The sequence below is a fragment of the Rhamphochromis sp. 'chilingali' genome (genome assembly GCF_963969265.1).
Source record: "Rhamphochromis sp. 'chilingali' genome assembly, chromosome: 15".
Classification (NCBI taxonomy): Eukaryota; Metazoa; Chordata; class Actinopteri; order Cichliformes; family Cichlidae; genus Rhamphochromis; species Rhamphochromis sp. 'chilingali'.
In genome coordinates this window covers 19441712-19457147 of record NC_137942.1, presented here as the reverse complement: position 1 = coordinate 19457147, position 15436 = coordinate 19441712, and the positions used below count along the sequence as shown (strand labels likewise).

The following is a 15436-nucleotide window of genomic DNA, read 5'->3' as shown; positions in this document are numbered from 1 at the left end:
TGTGAGAAAAACAAACACATACAAAAAAAATGTAATCACTTGTTCTAGGGATTTGACTCGTTGTGGAGTTTACACTGGGTTCTCCATTGTTTGGGGTCATTGTAAGAGCTGTGGTGAGGGGCTGGGGGTATTGGGGTGTTGTTCTGTTTAAAAGGGTGTGTTTTGCTGGTGGGGTGTTGTGGTCCACATTCAGTCCATCTCTTTCTTCCTTCTATAAAAACCCTAATATATGCCCACTGATGTAAATGTTCCACAACTTGGGTCTTGTCTGAGGTTTGAGCTGGAACATTAAAAGCATGGACAGCCCACTTAAGAGATCAAGGATATTTGTTCATTTATAACGTCTTAAAGCTGACTTAGTGTTTTTGCAGGAAACCGACATGCACACCAAAGATCAGGTCAGACTTAAATGTCCTTGGGTTTCTGAGGTGTTCCACTCAAACTTTAACTCTAAAGCCACCGGGTAGCTATTTTAATTGGTAGGTCAATCCAGTTTTCAGCTTCAAACGTTATATCCGATAAGAAAGGCAGACACCTAATTGTTATCAGTACATTATTTCATGCTCCCATTCTATCATCACAGCTAAAATTGATGATGCTATTTACTGCTATAAATCAGAACATGAAGGAGCCAATCTCATGCTCACTACTCCACCAGTGTGTGAATGCAAGAGTGAATGAATAGTGGCATTGTAAAGCGCTTTGGGTGCCTTGAAAAGCGCTATATAAATCCAATCCATTATTATTACTGTTGGAATCACTGAAAGCAGACATACAGGGACTAATTATTTTCTCCTCTGCCCACGTAAACAAGTCCCATGAAGCAAAACTTCAAGAATCCAGTATTAATATTATTAAACTGAACAAACAAATCGCTATTTTTCCCTCTCCTAGTTGACTTAAACACAAGGTGATTTACAGACTAAATTTGATCTTATCCCACTAGGGATGCAGAGAGACTTCTTTCATGATCATCCTCACATATAATTCCTCAGATAAAAGATTCATCAGGAACATTGCATAGGTATTCCACTGTATTTTCACTCATTTTATTCGTCTTTATATCAATCTGAATCTCCATCTGACTCCACTGCAATAAGTTAATTTCTAGACACCCTCAATTTCCCTGCGATAAACTCAGATGCTGCTAAAAACAGATTCCCTGTTGAAGTCTTTAAAAAAATGTCAGGATAATCTGCCCCCATTACTGCTTGCGGTATGTAAGGAATCATTACAAAATGACACTCCCCCCCTACTCTAACACAAGCCTCAATAAGTCTCTTAAAAAAAAAAAAAAAAAAAAGGATTAGGACAAATCTTTGCATCTTAGAGACGTCTCTTCTTAATGATGTGAATGCTAAGATCATTGCTAAAGCTTTGGCATGTTGTCTGGAAAATATTGCACAAACTATTGTTTCACAGAAGCAAACTAGATTTGCTCCTGTGAGGCAACTATTTCTTCATCTCTGTACTCTTAAACATCATCTACTCTAAAGTAGTAGTAGTGATCTCAGTAGACGCTGAGAAAGTAAATTTGGGCTGGGAAATGTATTAATTTCATGGATACATCTCCTCTGTCACAGTGTGCCGAAGCAGACTATGAATTGTGAATAGTAGACCCAAATGAAGACAAATGAACGTAGAACAAAACTTGATATTAACAAAAGGCGAGCCGTTCAATAAGACTGATGAAAAAGGTGCAAACAAAAGAAAAGTCAAACTGATGCAAAGCTAAACATTAACCTAAACTGGGAGAACTAAAAAAACAACATGAAGAACCCTGACATGAACTTGAACAAACCTGGACATGAAACTTGGAAACATGGTAAAAACAACAGATGACCTGGGCCCTGTTTCAGGAAGCCGGTTTAGTGGAAAAACTGAGTAAGTATACCCTGAGTTAACGAAAACTCTGGGTTTTCGGTTTCACAAAGCGAGTTCAGATGAAGCCTCAGTGAGTCACTATGACGACACACTCCGTGAAGCTAACCTGCCCCCTAGCAGGTTTACTACAACTAACCCTGACTGTCTCCGCCCCTTTGTCGGAAACCTGACAGTAGGAAGTGTCGGACATGGCGTGCCCCTTCCTTGAAGAGCCAGTAGATCGTGAAGCACAAATTCTCCGCAGAGCTCTCCGCCGGGAGAGAGTGATCAGAGCGCGTTTGGACATTTTATCATTTCCTGATGATTTTCTGTGCGAACGTTACCGTTTCTCAGCACAATCTATAATTTATTTGGATAACATCCTCAGGCCATATATTACGCATGTGACACATCGCGGACATGCTCTCAGTTCATTGCATATTATTTGTATTGCACTTCGGTTTCTTGCAAACGGGAGCTTTCTGTATAATATTGGTGACGCTGAGCACGTTTCCAAGGCTACCGTCTGTCGGGCAGTCAGGAATGTTACAGTTGCACTGAAACGTCTCCTGTACTCGTCTGTGGTGTTCCCCGGTCACAGACCCACAAGATTTATCAAAGAGGGATGCCACAAAATTGCAGGTATCAGGATGAACGAAACTTAATTTATGATGTGGTGATACTTGGACTACTACTTAAATTGCACATTTATTTTCAGGGTTCCCAGGCGTGATTGGCTGTACAGATGGCACTCACATTCCAATCATTGCTCCTTCAGTAAATGAAGGAGACTATGTGAACAGGAAGTCTTTCCACAGCATTAATGTACAGGTACATAGTTCCCTGTAGCATGTCAAACTAACAAATTATTTCATTATAGTAATGGATGCTAATTTGTGTTCTCTGCACTGTCAAGATCATATGTGATGCTGCCAACATTATCACAAATGTGGAAGCCAAGTGGCCAGGCTCTGTCCATGACTCACAAATATTCCGTGAATGTACACTGAGCACAAAATTTGGACATGGTGAGTTGAGAATACTTTAAAATATATAAAGACCAATTGCTTCAGGGACATTTGAACTGAAGTGTATCCTTCTGTCTTAGGAGAGTTCACTGGCTACTTGCTTGGTGATAGGGGGTATCCATGTTTACCCTATTTGCTTACCCCTTACCCTGACCCTGAACCGGGCCCACAGCAGCGATATAATCTGGCTAATTGCAGGACAAGAGCCAGAATTGAAATGACTATCGGAATGCTTAAGGCCCGGTTCCAGTGCCTGCAAAGACTCAGGGTCACCCCAGAAAGGGCATGTGACATTATTGTGGCATGTGTGATTCTTCACAACATTGCCACAATTAGAGGAGAACACTGTCCTTCTGAACCAAACATCAGCAGTGATCCAAACCATGAACATCCTGACCCTCCCACGGACATACAAGATGGAAGAGCAGTCAGAGACACCATATGTCACAATCATTTCTTTTGACCCATCACCTCAACATGTTGAAAGAAGAATAAACAGATTTTTTGTTCAACTGGCTTTATTGGTCACCTGTGTTTCCTGTACACAAAGTATTAAAAGATGTAAACCTCATAAAGTGTCTCTGTTGCTTCCTCCTCTGTAACAGCTGTCAATGTTTCTTCATTATTTTCCTGTAGTAAAGAAATAGACAACATTGCTGTTCTACTGTAAACTCATATAATCTGTGGAGTATTACTCACAACTGCATGTTGGTCTGGCTCAACAGGAGGCTGCACCAGATGCAGTACACCACCACCATCAACTGATAGAATATGAGGTTTATACAGGTCACTTATAACTTACAAGGGACCAAATGGCAATTAACAAACATACCAATCACCTTACACTTCATTGTCATTATGCTCTCAAAGACAACCAAGGCTGAGGGAAGGCAAAATCAGTCGGAAAATAACTTCACTACAAAATAATTCATTATGGTAAAGAGTTTATCAAATGAATGTGTCGCACTGCAAAGGTGACTGTGAAGAAAGGATGTATGCACATCATGTATTATTTTGAATTTACCCCTTATGTAGGCACTTGTGTCTTGCGGGGTTATTGACTCAGAGGATGTCCCCGCAGAGATGCCTTCGGCCACAGGGCGCCCACTGTTTTGGCTGAGGGCCAACTGCTCAGCCTCTGTGAGTGGTGGTGGTGGAGGACCCCCACCTGTTTTTCGGGCCTCCGCTTTTTTTCTGTTGGCTATAACGGGCCACATTTGAGCATACAGAGTAAGCAAATATGTACTTGTAATGTGCTCAGATAATTTCAATAAGTGCTTACAGAAAGAAAATTAATGTAGCCTCTAACTGCAATTGATTTACATGGGACAAACAGACCAAGCACTATGGCTCATAATACAATTACACCTTACCTGTTTGGACTATATTTTTATATTTCATTTTTACTTGCTGCCAGGCACGTTTGGGGCCTGTTGGGTTGCACCTGCGCTCACATCACATCACAAAATAAAATGTATAAAATAACAAATAAAATAACATATGATAAAATAACGTGTTAAATGGGTGGAAATCCCTCGATCAATGTTTAAATTAACACTCACGCATTGACTCTGTCGGCTATGTTTTGCCATGCATGCTTTTGCAGCTGTGGCTGTGTTACTTTTTTCCGCAAAATTTGCATGTTATCGGCATATGCTGCCATCAGAATTTCGGCCTCAAGCGCTGTGAAATACATTGACCGCGCCTTCTTTCCCTCCGTCTCCATGGTGACTCGCTTAATCTGTGCTCCGCTTATCAGGGCTTTATGTATCCTCGTCCGCGCGCTTCACTTGGGGTTAAAGCAACTCCGCGTTGACTGAACTAATTGTTATCAGCCTTTCTGAAACGGAATATTCCGAGTTGGACAGTTCGGGGTTACTCAACCGTGAGTGTCGTTTTTCACTCTGAGTTTTCCAAACCGGCTTCCTGAAACAGGGCCCTGATACCGAATGAAAAACAACACACAGACTAAGGCTGTGTCCAAATTCAAGGGAAGGATGCTTCAAATGCCATATTTGGAGGTAATGACGTCAGAGCAATGCGACGAAGGCTGTCCAAATTCGAATAGTCCTCCAGATGTGGTGACAAATGAGTCCTTATTTTCCCCGAATTTCAAGGATGGGTCTGGTGTATCCTTCGTGTCCTACCATATCTCAGGATTCATTGTGGGCCATACAGAAGATTTTTTTTTTTCTGATAACGATGGTGGTTGAAGCGGGAGAGGAAAACACTTTCAAATTTAAGTATATGAAAATCTGGTGGTACAAAAGTTAAATTTTTATAGTGGTTGTAGTGTGGGCATCTGCATAGACATTTTTTTTTTTTCATAATCATAAAATAGCTTGTATGGTGGATCCTGTGTTTTTCCATGTATTGCTGCTTACATACAGCTAATTAACCTTTTAGTGATATGTTTTGGGACCAAAGACCGAATGGCTCAATTTATTAAAATGAGGAGAAAATGATCACCACCTTCACTGGGGTGAAGAATTTGCCACTGTGGGATGGAGGTACAAGAATAAATCAATTTACACATCATATTCATAAGAATACGAATTTGTTAACCCTCATGCTGTACCAAACCTGTAACGTCCAGATGGAATTCCTCTCGTTTTCTGCTGTGAAAACTTTTGGATTTAGGAGAGGAGAGAGCGCAGGAGAGGATGGACAGACTGAAGATCTTTACCAATGGTATTAAATCCATCTTTTTTAGACTTTCCTAAGGCTCCAGACAAGGACGTCCATCATCCCCTCTATTGTTCGCACTTGCTATAGAACCTCTGTCAATTTTTCTGAGGTTCTCCTTTATTTTTAGCTGAATTTAAGTTATGAAGTTAAGTTATCACTTTATGCTGATGAGTTATGTCTCAAGTCCTGTTCTCTTCATATCATCAATTTTATCTGCTTTTCAGAGATTTGGTTCATTCTCTGACTATAGAGGGATCTAGGGATCAATGCAACCAGAACATTGAATACTCTTTTCGCTGTTAATTTCTTGCCTTTAATGTCTAAAATTAAACAGGACCTCCAAAGATTGGGAAGTGTACATCTCTTGTTTATCAGAATAATCAGTGCAGTTAAAAATGAACATTTTACCCAAATTCCTCTTCCATTTTTCTTGCCAAAGAATTTTTTCAAAACAACTGATCAAACTATTTTGGACTTCTTATGGTGAAAAAAGGCAGCTGGGATCTTCAAAATCCACACTTCAGAAATGCAATCCTGCATCTGATAATTGCAACCAATGCCATGTTCCCTCCTGCAAATTAACAGATATGTTTTGCTGTTACTCACTACTCACTCGCTTTTGGCAGAATTATGTTGCTACCATGTGAAGGATATTTTCAACGATCTCAACCAGATGCACAAAAATAGCTGGCATCATGACACCGATTGTATCTCACACCTTTTTGTACTCACTATACAACTTCTGATCAGATTGTCGGGACTCTGTGTGCGGGCAGGTAGAGATGTGGATCCAAATGCAGGACTCTGAGACGGAAATGTAACTGAAGACCACAGCTTTATTGCTGGCACCAAGCAAAAACAGAAACCAACCCATGAAACCGCAAACTGGACCACACAGGCAGGATCTGAAAGTACAACTCAACACTGAGCACAGGAAAACACAGGGCTAATATACACAGGGTGGTAATCAGGGAATGGGCAACAGGAGGGAGACACAGCTGGGAGAAATTGGACTAACAAGACAGGGGAGCAGTAGAACTGAACACACTCACATGAGACATAGACCTTCACAATAAAACAGGAAATAAGAAAACACTAAACAAAGACGCAGACAGAATATAACACATGCAACTCAAACAATACATGCAACAACAAATCCTTAAACACGGATAAACAGAAACATGAAACTAATAATCATCATCATCATCATCACCATCACAAGCCCTACAAGAGAATAAGAAAACAATCCATAATGCAAAGACACACCAAAATAACTGAAACACAGATTCATCATAAAACCCAACAAACCAGAGAAACATAAAGAACAATCCATCATTCAAAAATAAACCAAGACATAAAAAACTCCAAATGTTGGGTCAATCCGTACCAGGACTGTGACACAGATCCTCGAGTATTAATATGTATACCTGACACATGCATTCATACAAAACAAGTCAACAATCCTGCCAGTGGGATTAAGGCCAGGATACCTAAGCTAAGGAAATCCTCGAAAGTTGGTTCATCTGGACGTAACAGTTTCCAAGTGACTCCTTCAGGCGAGTGATGAAACATTGAGTGATGAAACATTTTCCCCATTAAAAACCCTAGGTCCAGTTGAACAGAATCAACTTTTAGGAAATAATCAGATAGCGTCAAACACCATACAAATCAAGTGAACACCAAGTAGTTGTTTCTGTTATACTTTTGACATGAGGTCTGCCTGAAGGACTCTGGTATTTGGTGTATTGTAATGTATTGATGCATGGAAAAGTCCTCAAGGTAAAAAAACAACAAAAAAAACAAAACAAAAAAAACTGGCAGGCCTGTATGGGTCTAAGTATAGTCTTGCATTCATTCTCTGATGACTTATTTAGACCACTGAAACACAAAAGGACCCGAGTGGATGCAGAAAGACAGACTAACACTGATGTTAGGGGTTATGAAATTAATTAAGCAAGCTGACTGAATATTCACAACTATGCACTAAACATTGTGACTGTGTGATATATCTATAAAGTACTAAGAATGTTTGGTACCATAAGTAATTTCAGCCTTTAAAATTATTGGTTCCATAGTCCAAAGGGTGTTTACCTATTTTTAGGACATTAATACATTAAATAGATTAGATATTAGATTAGATCTATTTGAAAATGAATAATTAACTTCTGCTGCTGGTTTGCTATACATACTGCAGTTAACAAGAGGAAGTTGGCATATACCTAATTTTATAGAAGCCAAACCACAGGAAATAGATGTCTCAAAGGACATTGCTTATAAAAGGCACAGAGGGAACTGCTTTTTCATACTTCCTTGGTTTAAATTAAAAAAGTATTTGTATTACAAGCAGACTGTAACAGATCACTGTGATGGCTACTTTGACTACTGGGGGAAAGGAACACAAGTCACAGTAACTTCTGGTAAGTAACAATCTAATCTGTTTTGAGTGAGCACAATTCTGTATTTGTCAGTTAATGAAAAATTGGTTACACTGTGTGCTTAATTGACATTGGCGGTAAAGTAAAACATCTGTGTAAATAACAGATTTATCCAGTTTATTAGGTTAGTGTAATCATGTGAAAAAATATTTTTGCACTGAAGTACAATTGAAATCTGTCACTGTGACTACTTTGACTACTGGGGAAAAGGAACCACTGTGACTGTCACAACAGGTAAAAAATATCTGTATTTTTTTCTACAAATTTTTTAAAATACTTTTTAATTCATTAAATTTAGACTTCGGTGGCACTAACAGAGCTTTAAAGGAACTTGTTTTTGTGTGTTGGATATATTGAGATATTACACTGTGATGGTGCTTTTGATTACTGGGGAAAAGGAACAATGGTCACTGTCACAACAAGTAAGACACGCTTCATATTCTCCTTATTAAAAAGGTTAAACTTTCACAGTTTAATTTGACATATTTAAAAGTTCAGTGTGGTTGTTTTTTGCATGTTGCATATTTTTGAGATTTTATACTAGACACTGTTTTGGACTACTGGGGATAAGCCACAACCAGGTAAAGGGATCTGATTTCTTTTTCTTTAATGTTGACATTTAAGTTCAAAAACACTGTGAAAACCATGCAGTGCTTTAATTTCTGGTTTATTGCAAGGCTATAGTCTGTAGCCATGATTTTAACTCTGGTGATTAAAAACTTTGTGACCTTTAATTTAATTGGAGCATAACTATGTAAACAATTATTGAGTTTAGAGTGGTTCTAGTTATTTCAAATGTCAGAAAAATGTTACAAATTAACAGGATATCTGAGAAGTTAGTTTTTGTGAGAGGTGCAAACGACTCCGTTAACTGTGATAACTGGGCTTTCGACTACTGGGGGAAAGGTACAATGGTTACAGTCACAACAGGTAAGGCACTTGGAATATGTCCTTAATCTTAAGATTTTGAGTTAAAAACTTTGATATTTTCCGAAGAAACAGTGTGTTAGTGTACAGTGTATTCCCACTGTATTTGTAAAATACTGCAAGTCGAATGTGAGGTAATTTGAAGACTTGGTGGTGAAAAACAGGTTTAATTCAGTCTTTTGAGTCTTAATTTGCACAAACAACATGAAGAAAACCAAGTATGCCAAGATGGAAAGTCTGTTTTTGTATGAAGTGGTGAATGACTTGTTAGACTGTGACTACGCTTTTGACTACTGGGGAAAAGGCACAAAGGTCACCGTCACGTCAGGTATGAATTGATGTATTTTTCACTAAAGACAGAATTTTTTTTATCAACTACGACAATACATCAATTGGGATAAATTCAGCAAAGCAAGTCATTATTGGAACACTTTGTAGCCAAAAGAGCAAAGAATTTGTAAAAAAACAAACAAAAAAAAACAACAACAACAACAACAACATAATTTATTTATATTAGTTATAACTATATCAAGAAGTGAGTGTTTTAAACTTATTTTATTTTTCTCTGAGACAAAATTGGAATGTCATAGTAATTAATTTGTGTAAGAAGTAACTGTCACAAATGAGCTTTTGACTCATAAGAAAATGGCATCAAGATAAAAATGTCATTAGGTAAGACTTGTCCTATTTAAAATCTGCATAGGATATGTTTCGGACAGAGAAATTCATTTTACAAGTTATAATATAACTTCACATTATGTGAGAAATATTCTTAAACGTGATAATGTCAAAATGGGTATAATTTGGTGACTTAATAAGATTTCAATCTAGTGGGAATAAAATTAATGTTGAATTAGACTTTTTCCATATTATGAATAGATTAGCCTTTTGATATCATGAAAGAACTAGATTCTATACTGTGCTACGGTGTTTTTGACTATTGGGGAAAGGGGACAACAGTCACTGTTTCATCAGGTAAGATTACCATCTCATTTCAGCGATCACTGCTTAAGTTGGATCAAATTTTTTGTGTTTTTGTAAGAATTTGCCATCAACACTGTGAAAGGACATTTAACAACTTTACACTATGCTTTTCTAATGATTTCTGTTCATGTTCTACATTTAAAATAATGTTCTAATTTATGTGTTGAATAACAGATGATGATGATGAACAAACTGCCTCTAAAAAAATGTTGCACGGAAGGATTCAGGCACTTGAAATGTTTTTGTATTGTACATTTAGAAAAGGCAATGTCTTCACGCTGGCCTTTATTAAACAAAATGGTCCTCTCATGTGTTTTCTCTTTAATCATTTCTAAGAGAAAATGTGTGGTATATTATTGTATTTCTATTCCGGTATCTTAATTAGTGTTGTCTCCCCTTTCTTAGACACTTCAACTGCACCCACTGTGTTTCCTCTGGTACCATGTGGTTCTGAAAGTGGAGATATGGTCACTCTTGGCTGCCTTGCCACTGGCTTTAACCCTCCTGCAGTGACTTTCTCATGGAGCAACGACAACAATCCCTTGACAGACTTCATCCAGTACCCTGCAGTACAAAAAGGCAATGTTTATACTGGAGTCAGTCAAATCCGAGTGAGGAGACAGGACTGGGATGGACAACAGAATTTTCAATGTGCTGTAAACCACACTGCTGGAATTGCACAGGCTCGTATCACAAAACCACGTAAGCCTCATGCTAAGTCACATTTGTGTTAGTTATTTTCTGAGCATTATTTACAATTACCACATGACAGCATTGATAATATATTCCAAAGTTAAACAATTTGAATGAATTTAAACTTTTACAAAAATTAGAATTGAACTGATGTGTAATGCATTATAAAATGCACTAACCTTTTTCAAGTTGTTCCTTTTTTTGTTAGTTCTTTTCAGACCAGTAATTACAATTACTCTTAAATTATTACTGAGCTACACCTAGTGATTGCTACCGCTGATAAGAACACAAGTTAGCTCTCTTTCATTCTCTATTTTATTGGTTTTGATGTTTTTGGTAGTGGAAGCAGTAATAAGCCCAGTTTGAACTGCTAACATTGACAAAATAACATACCGAGGAATTATTGTTTCAACCTTTAAAAAAATACTATATATAAATAAGCTGTTTGTGCCAAATAACCAACATAAAAGCAAATATTTTGCCTTATTAAATAGCATGACTTATTCTTACATTTTTCTAAATTTATAAATAGAATGCTCAGTCATTTTATTTTGTTACTACTTTAATCTAACTAAATCAATATAGTAGGAACACAGTATCACAGTTTCCCTCAACTTCTGTATACTTCTGTATACTGCTTTTGCATACATACATGTGTGCATGTCTTTGTATTGCAGAGGTGTCTAAGCCGAATCCACCTGTGAACAATCCTGACCAAAACGACAAAGGAGGTGAGTAACTCATAGCTGTTGTTGTTGTTTTTGAAAAAAACAAAACACTTTAATTCTTTAATAAAACAAGGTAAACCCATAAAAGCAGGTGAGCCTTATGCATATATATGCATATATGATTGATTTTATTAGTTTATTTTAGTTTTCTTGTATTGACATTAAAGTGTTAGTGGTATAACATATTATGAAAGTAGTAGTTTCATTTAAATAATTTTGATGTTTCACCAACTACAGATCTGACAAACAGTATGTTAAATTCACACACATACACACACACACACACCTTTCTGTCTGTCTACATATATACATTTGAACTCAGTGTCTTCACTTTAAACTTGAACATAAATCTCTCTGTTTAACTGACTATCTCTTTCTGATGGGACAGAGCCAACAGTAGCAGTCTACATCCCCCCACAGCTGCACACTGACCAGCTTCAGTCTGAAGATAAAATCACTCTGGTGTGTCTGGTCACCAGTACTGTGGATGAGACATATAAAATCGAATGGTCAGAAATGTTTGGAGAGACACAAGAACCTTATGCTACAGGCACTGACGTCCCTGCACAGCAGAGCAAAAATGACCAGAAATGGCGAAGTATCAGTCTTTACACCACCAGTAAGGCAAACTGGGACAAAAAGAATCCAACCAAAGAGTTCACCTGCCGTGTCGGAGTCGGACCTAAACATATTTTAAAAACAGTGTCCAGTGTCCATGGTAATTCCATAGAATGTGACTGTAACTACTAAGCTTTAAATGTGATATTTTGTGCTTGTGTCATTCTTTGTCTGTGAGAGTTTTCTATATGAAAACCTGTGCACTTGTGATGTCAGTAACTGTGAGACAAAATGTTTGTTTTGTTTTCATCATGTTGTTGTTCAGCCTGTGTGAGTCACAGTGTCCAGTTGCTTTTATGTGTGCTGTCTGTTTGAAATAAACGTTGCATGGAAACTCTTTGGTATATGTGTAGATGAATAGCTTGAAACAACATCAAAAAGCAGACATACACATAAACTGTTTCTTTTTTCACTTTTCCATTAACACTAGTAACAAAGAGGAAAATCACATTACCCTAAAAAAACAAATGAAAACAGATGCACATAGATCTCCTCTAACCAAGTGTAATGTATCTTCCACTTCTTAGATGATTTTTGTGATCTGAGTTGGGGCGATATCACCGCTGAAGACGATTTTGGCAGCCTGTGGTCCACAGCTTCCTCCTTCATATTCCTTTTCATATTCTCTCTCTTCTATAGCATTATTATCAGCCTTCTTAAGGTAAACATGCAATTTACATTTTCTGCATTTCAGTTTTATTGAAGTCTGTGAGTTGTAATGTAGGATAAACCCAGTCACAAGAAAATGCAGTAAATGGGAACTCTAAAGAGCACTTAAATATCTTTTTTTTTTAATCAGGAATTTTAATGTTCTGTTTGCACTTGAAAAGTACACCTTTTATAATGTAAATTATACAATTATTTAGCTTCTTAAAGAATAAAAAAAAAGACATTAGTTTATTTGAGAAATTATAGCCTTTAATTTCCATAATATAATCTTCCAGAACTATCTCCTGGAATAAATAACATTAGGATGTAAATTTAAATTGTGTAAATGGGTAAAATAAAAATTGAAATTGCTCTTATTAAGAGACTTTTTTAAACTTTCTGATGTTTTCTTTTTGCAGATAAAGAGATCATAACGAATGGGATGGAATGGGTGCGCTTCATTTCTACGCTATTTTTAAAATGTTTTTCATTTTCTTTTTATGCACATAATCATTTATTTGTTATATTAAATGCCTGTCATATATAAATAGTCAATTAACACATCTGTAAAATGTGTAAAATAGATCAATAAAATGAAACTGCATATTATACTGCATTCTGATATTGATATTACTATTTTTCTGCTATGGATTCTGTTGTTACATTAATTCTCAGTAAACAACCAAATGAACTGCTCAAGGAAATTAAAAAAAAAAAAAAAAACGAAAAGAAGAAACACTACAATGGTCATTTCAATTCTGTAAATACTTCATTACATTACAGTTACATTAATAAGATTCAGTAAGAAATATTTGGCACCTGAAATATTAAACAGAATATGAATGTGAGGATGTAATAAATATCGAAAGCATTTTTGATGTTGCTCTATTATTTCTCAAAGTTTCTAAGAATAGCACAACAACATCTGAAGTCAGTGTACCGTAAACCTCTGTTATCAGTTAGAGCTTTGAGGTTTTGAGTTTCCTGGTGCACCCCTGGGGCCAATCCTGCACAATTACAACTGTGCACCAACCATTACAACCGTGAATGAATTTCCCTGAAAAACAACATACTCATCTGGCAGCTTACTGTATATTTACATATCCATAGCATATTTGATTCACACTTACAAATTTCTGTTATCAGTTAAGGCATGATAGTTTTCAGTTTCTAAAAACAGTCTTTATAGAGTTGCTTCTCTGCATCTTTAGGGTGACATCTGCATCGTGGGATGAAGGCCAAGAAACGTAATTATTGATGAATAATCAGAAAGCTGTAGACACCTTAGACACCAAGTGAAGACAAAGTAGTTGTTTCTAATAAACTTTTCACATAAGGTCTACTCAAGGGACAACTCGTATTCAATTTCTAATGACATATTTATGCCACTCAAACACAAATGGACCCAAGTGAATGGAGTCACGGAGTAAGAGCTGAGAACCATAAGGTGAAAGAAGCATGTATTTACATGTGTTACTAAAAATAATTTCAACCTAAATTTCTTGGTCATATAGTCTAGAGCTGGGGTGTCAAACTCAAATACACAGTGGGCCAAAATTCAAAACTGGAACAAAGTCGCGGGCTAACGTTAATATTTATTGAAATATATTTATTCCTCCAGATATAAGAATGAATCTTTTCTTATGGACTCAAACACATTTTGCTAAAAAAATGAATTTGGAACAAGAAAAGCTTAATACTAAACAATATATATATTAGCTGTATAATACCAGTAGGCCAGCTCTGATAGTAATTTGGTATGGCTTCGCGGGCCAAATGTAATTAGGCTGCGGGCCAAACTTGGCCCGCGGGCCAGAGTTTGACACCTATGGTCTAGAGGGTGTTTAAGTAACTGTAACCCTAACCCTTTTTAAGATACCAAGGCAAAGGCAAAAAGATGTCATTAGTGTTGATAATAGATACTCCAGTAATAAAATGTAATTTCACCATGAGTAGGAAGAATTTGTAAATTTTTTAATTTGAAAAAGCACTATATAACTTCTGCTGGTTATTTTCTATAAAAGTTGGGATTAACAGGAGGCTCTAAAAAAGAGGACGCTGGCAAGAAGCATAATTTTACAAAAGCCAAACCAGAGGAAACTGATCTCCCAAAGGAAACTGCTAATAAATGGCACAGAGGGAACTGCTTTTTCAGAGAAACATGTACACTTCCTTTATTTAAGTTAATAAGCGTTCATATTAGAGCAGATTGTAACAGATCACTGTGACAGCTATGGCTATGCTAGCTACTTTGACTACAGGGGGAAAGGAACACAAGTCAGAATAACCTTTGGTAAATAACAATCCGATCTATTTTGAGTGAGAACAAGTCTACATTTGACAGGTTGATATGAAATTAAATCTTTGTTATATTTTATGCTTAATTTGACATGCAAGGAAAAATAAAACATCTGTGTAAATGACCGGTTTATTTATTATTTATCAGTTTAGTGTAATCATATATAAGGTGACAAAATATTTTTGCACACATTTTTTTTTCTTTCTATGAAAGATTTTGTTGGATTTATCGAGATATTACACTGTAATTCTGCTTTTCATTACTGGGGAAAAGGAACAATGGTCACCGTCACAACAGGTAAGACAAGCTTTCTGTATTGTTCATATTAAAAATGTTTGACTTTCACAGTTTAATTTGACACATTTAGAACTTCAGCGTGGTTGTTTTTTGTATGTTGCATATTTTTGAGATTTTATACTAGACACTGTTTTGGACTACTGGGGATAAGCCACAACCAGGTAAAGGGATCTAATTTCTTTTTCTTTAATGTTGACATTTAAGTTCAAAAACACTGTGAAAACCATG

The 15436-nt window shown here is 36.7% G+C and overlaps 2 protein-coding genes across 2 annotated transcripts in view; both read left to right on the top strand.

Annotated features, from left to right (window-relative positions):
- The window catches only part of LOC308411391 (Ig heavy chain Mem5-like), a gene marked incomplete at both ends in the record, with an annotated part of 32962 nt that extends 19916 nt beyond the window's left edge, over window positions 1-13046 (top strand). The window contains 6 exons of the mRNA XM_080905269.1: window positions 7937-7996; window positions 10331-10627; window positions 11296-11349; window positions 11735-12064; window positions 12492-12625; window positions 13032-13046. Coding sequence (XP_080761395.1) covers window positions 7937-7996; window positions 10331-10627; window positions 11296-11349; window positions 11735-12064; window positions 12492-12625; window positions 13032-13046 — 890 coding nt within the window. The remainder of the gene's footprint in view (window positions 1-7936; window positions 7997-10330; window positions 10628-11295; window positions 11350-11734; window positions 12065-12491; window positions 12626-13031) is intronic.
- LOC308411342 (putative nuclease HARBI1) lies at window positions 2073-4541 on the top strand (the record flags this gene model as incomplete). Its single annotated transcript, XM_080905227.1, has 4 exons — window positions 2073-2505; window positions 2582-2694; window positions 2780-2891; window positions 2972-4541. The coding sequence occupies 4 exons, from the start codon at window positions 2073-2075 to the stop codon at window positions 3352-3354; spliced, it is 1041 nt and encodes a 346-aa protein (XP_080761353.1). The 3' UTR covers window positions 3355-4541.
- Window positions 13047-15436: the final 2390 nt, after the last annotated feature.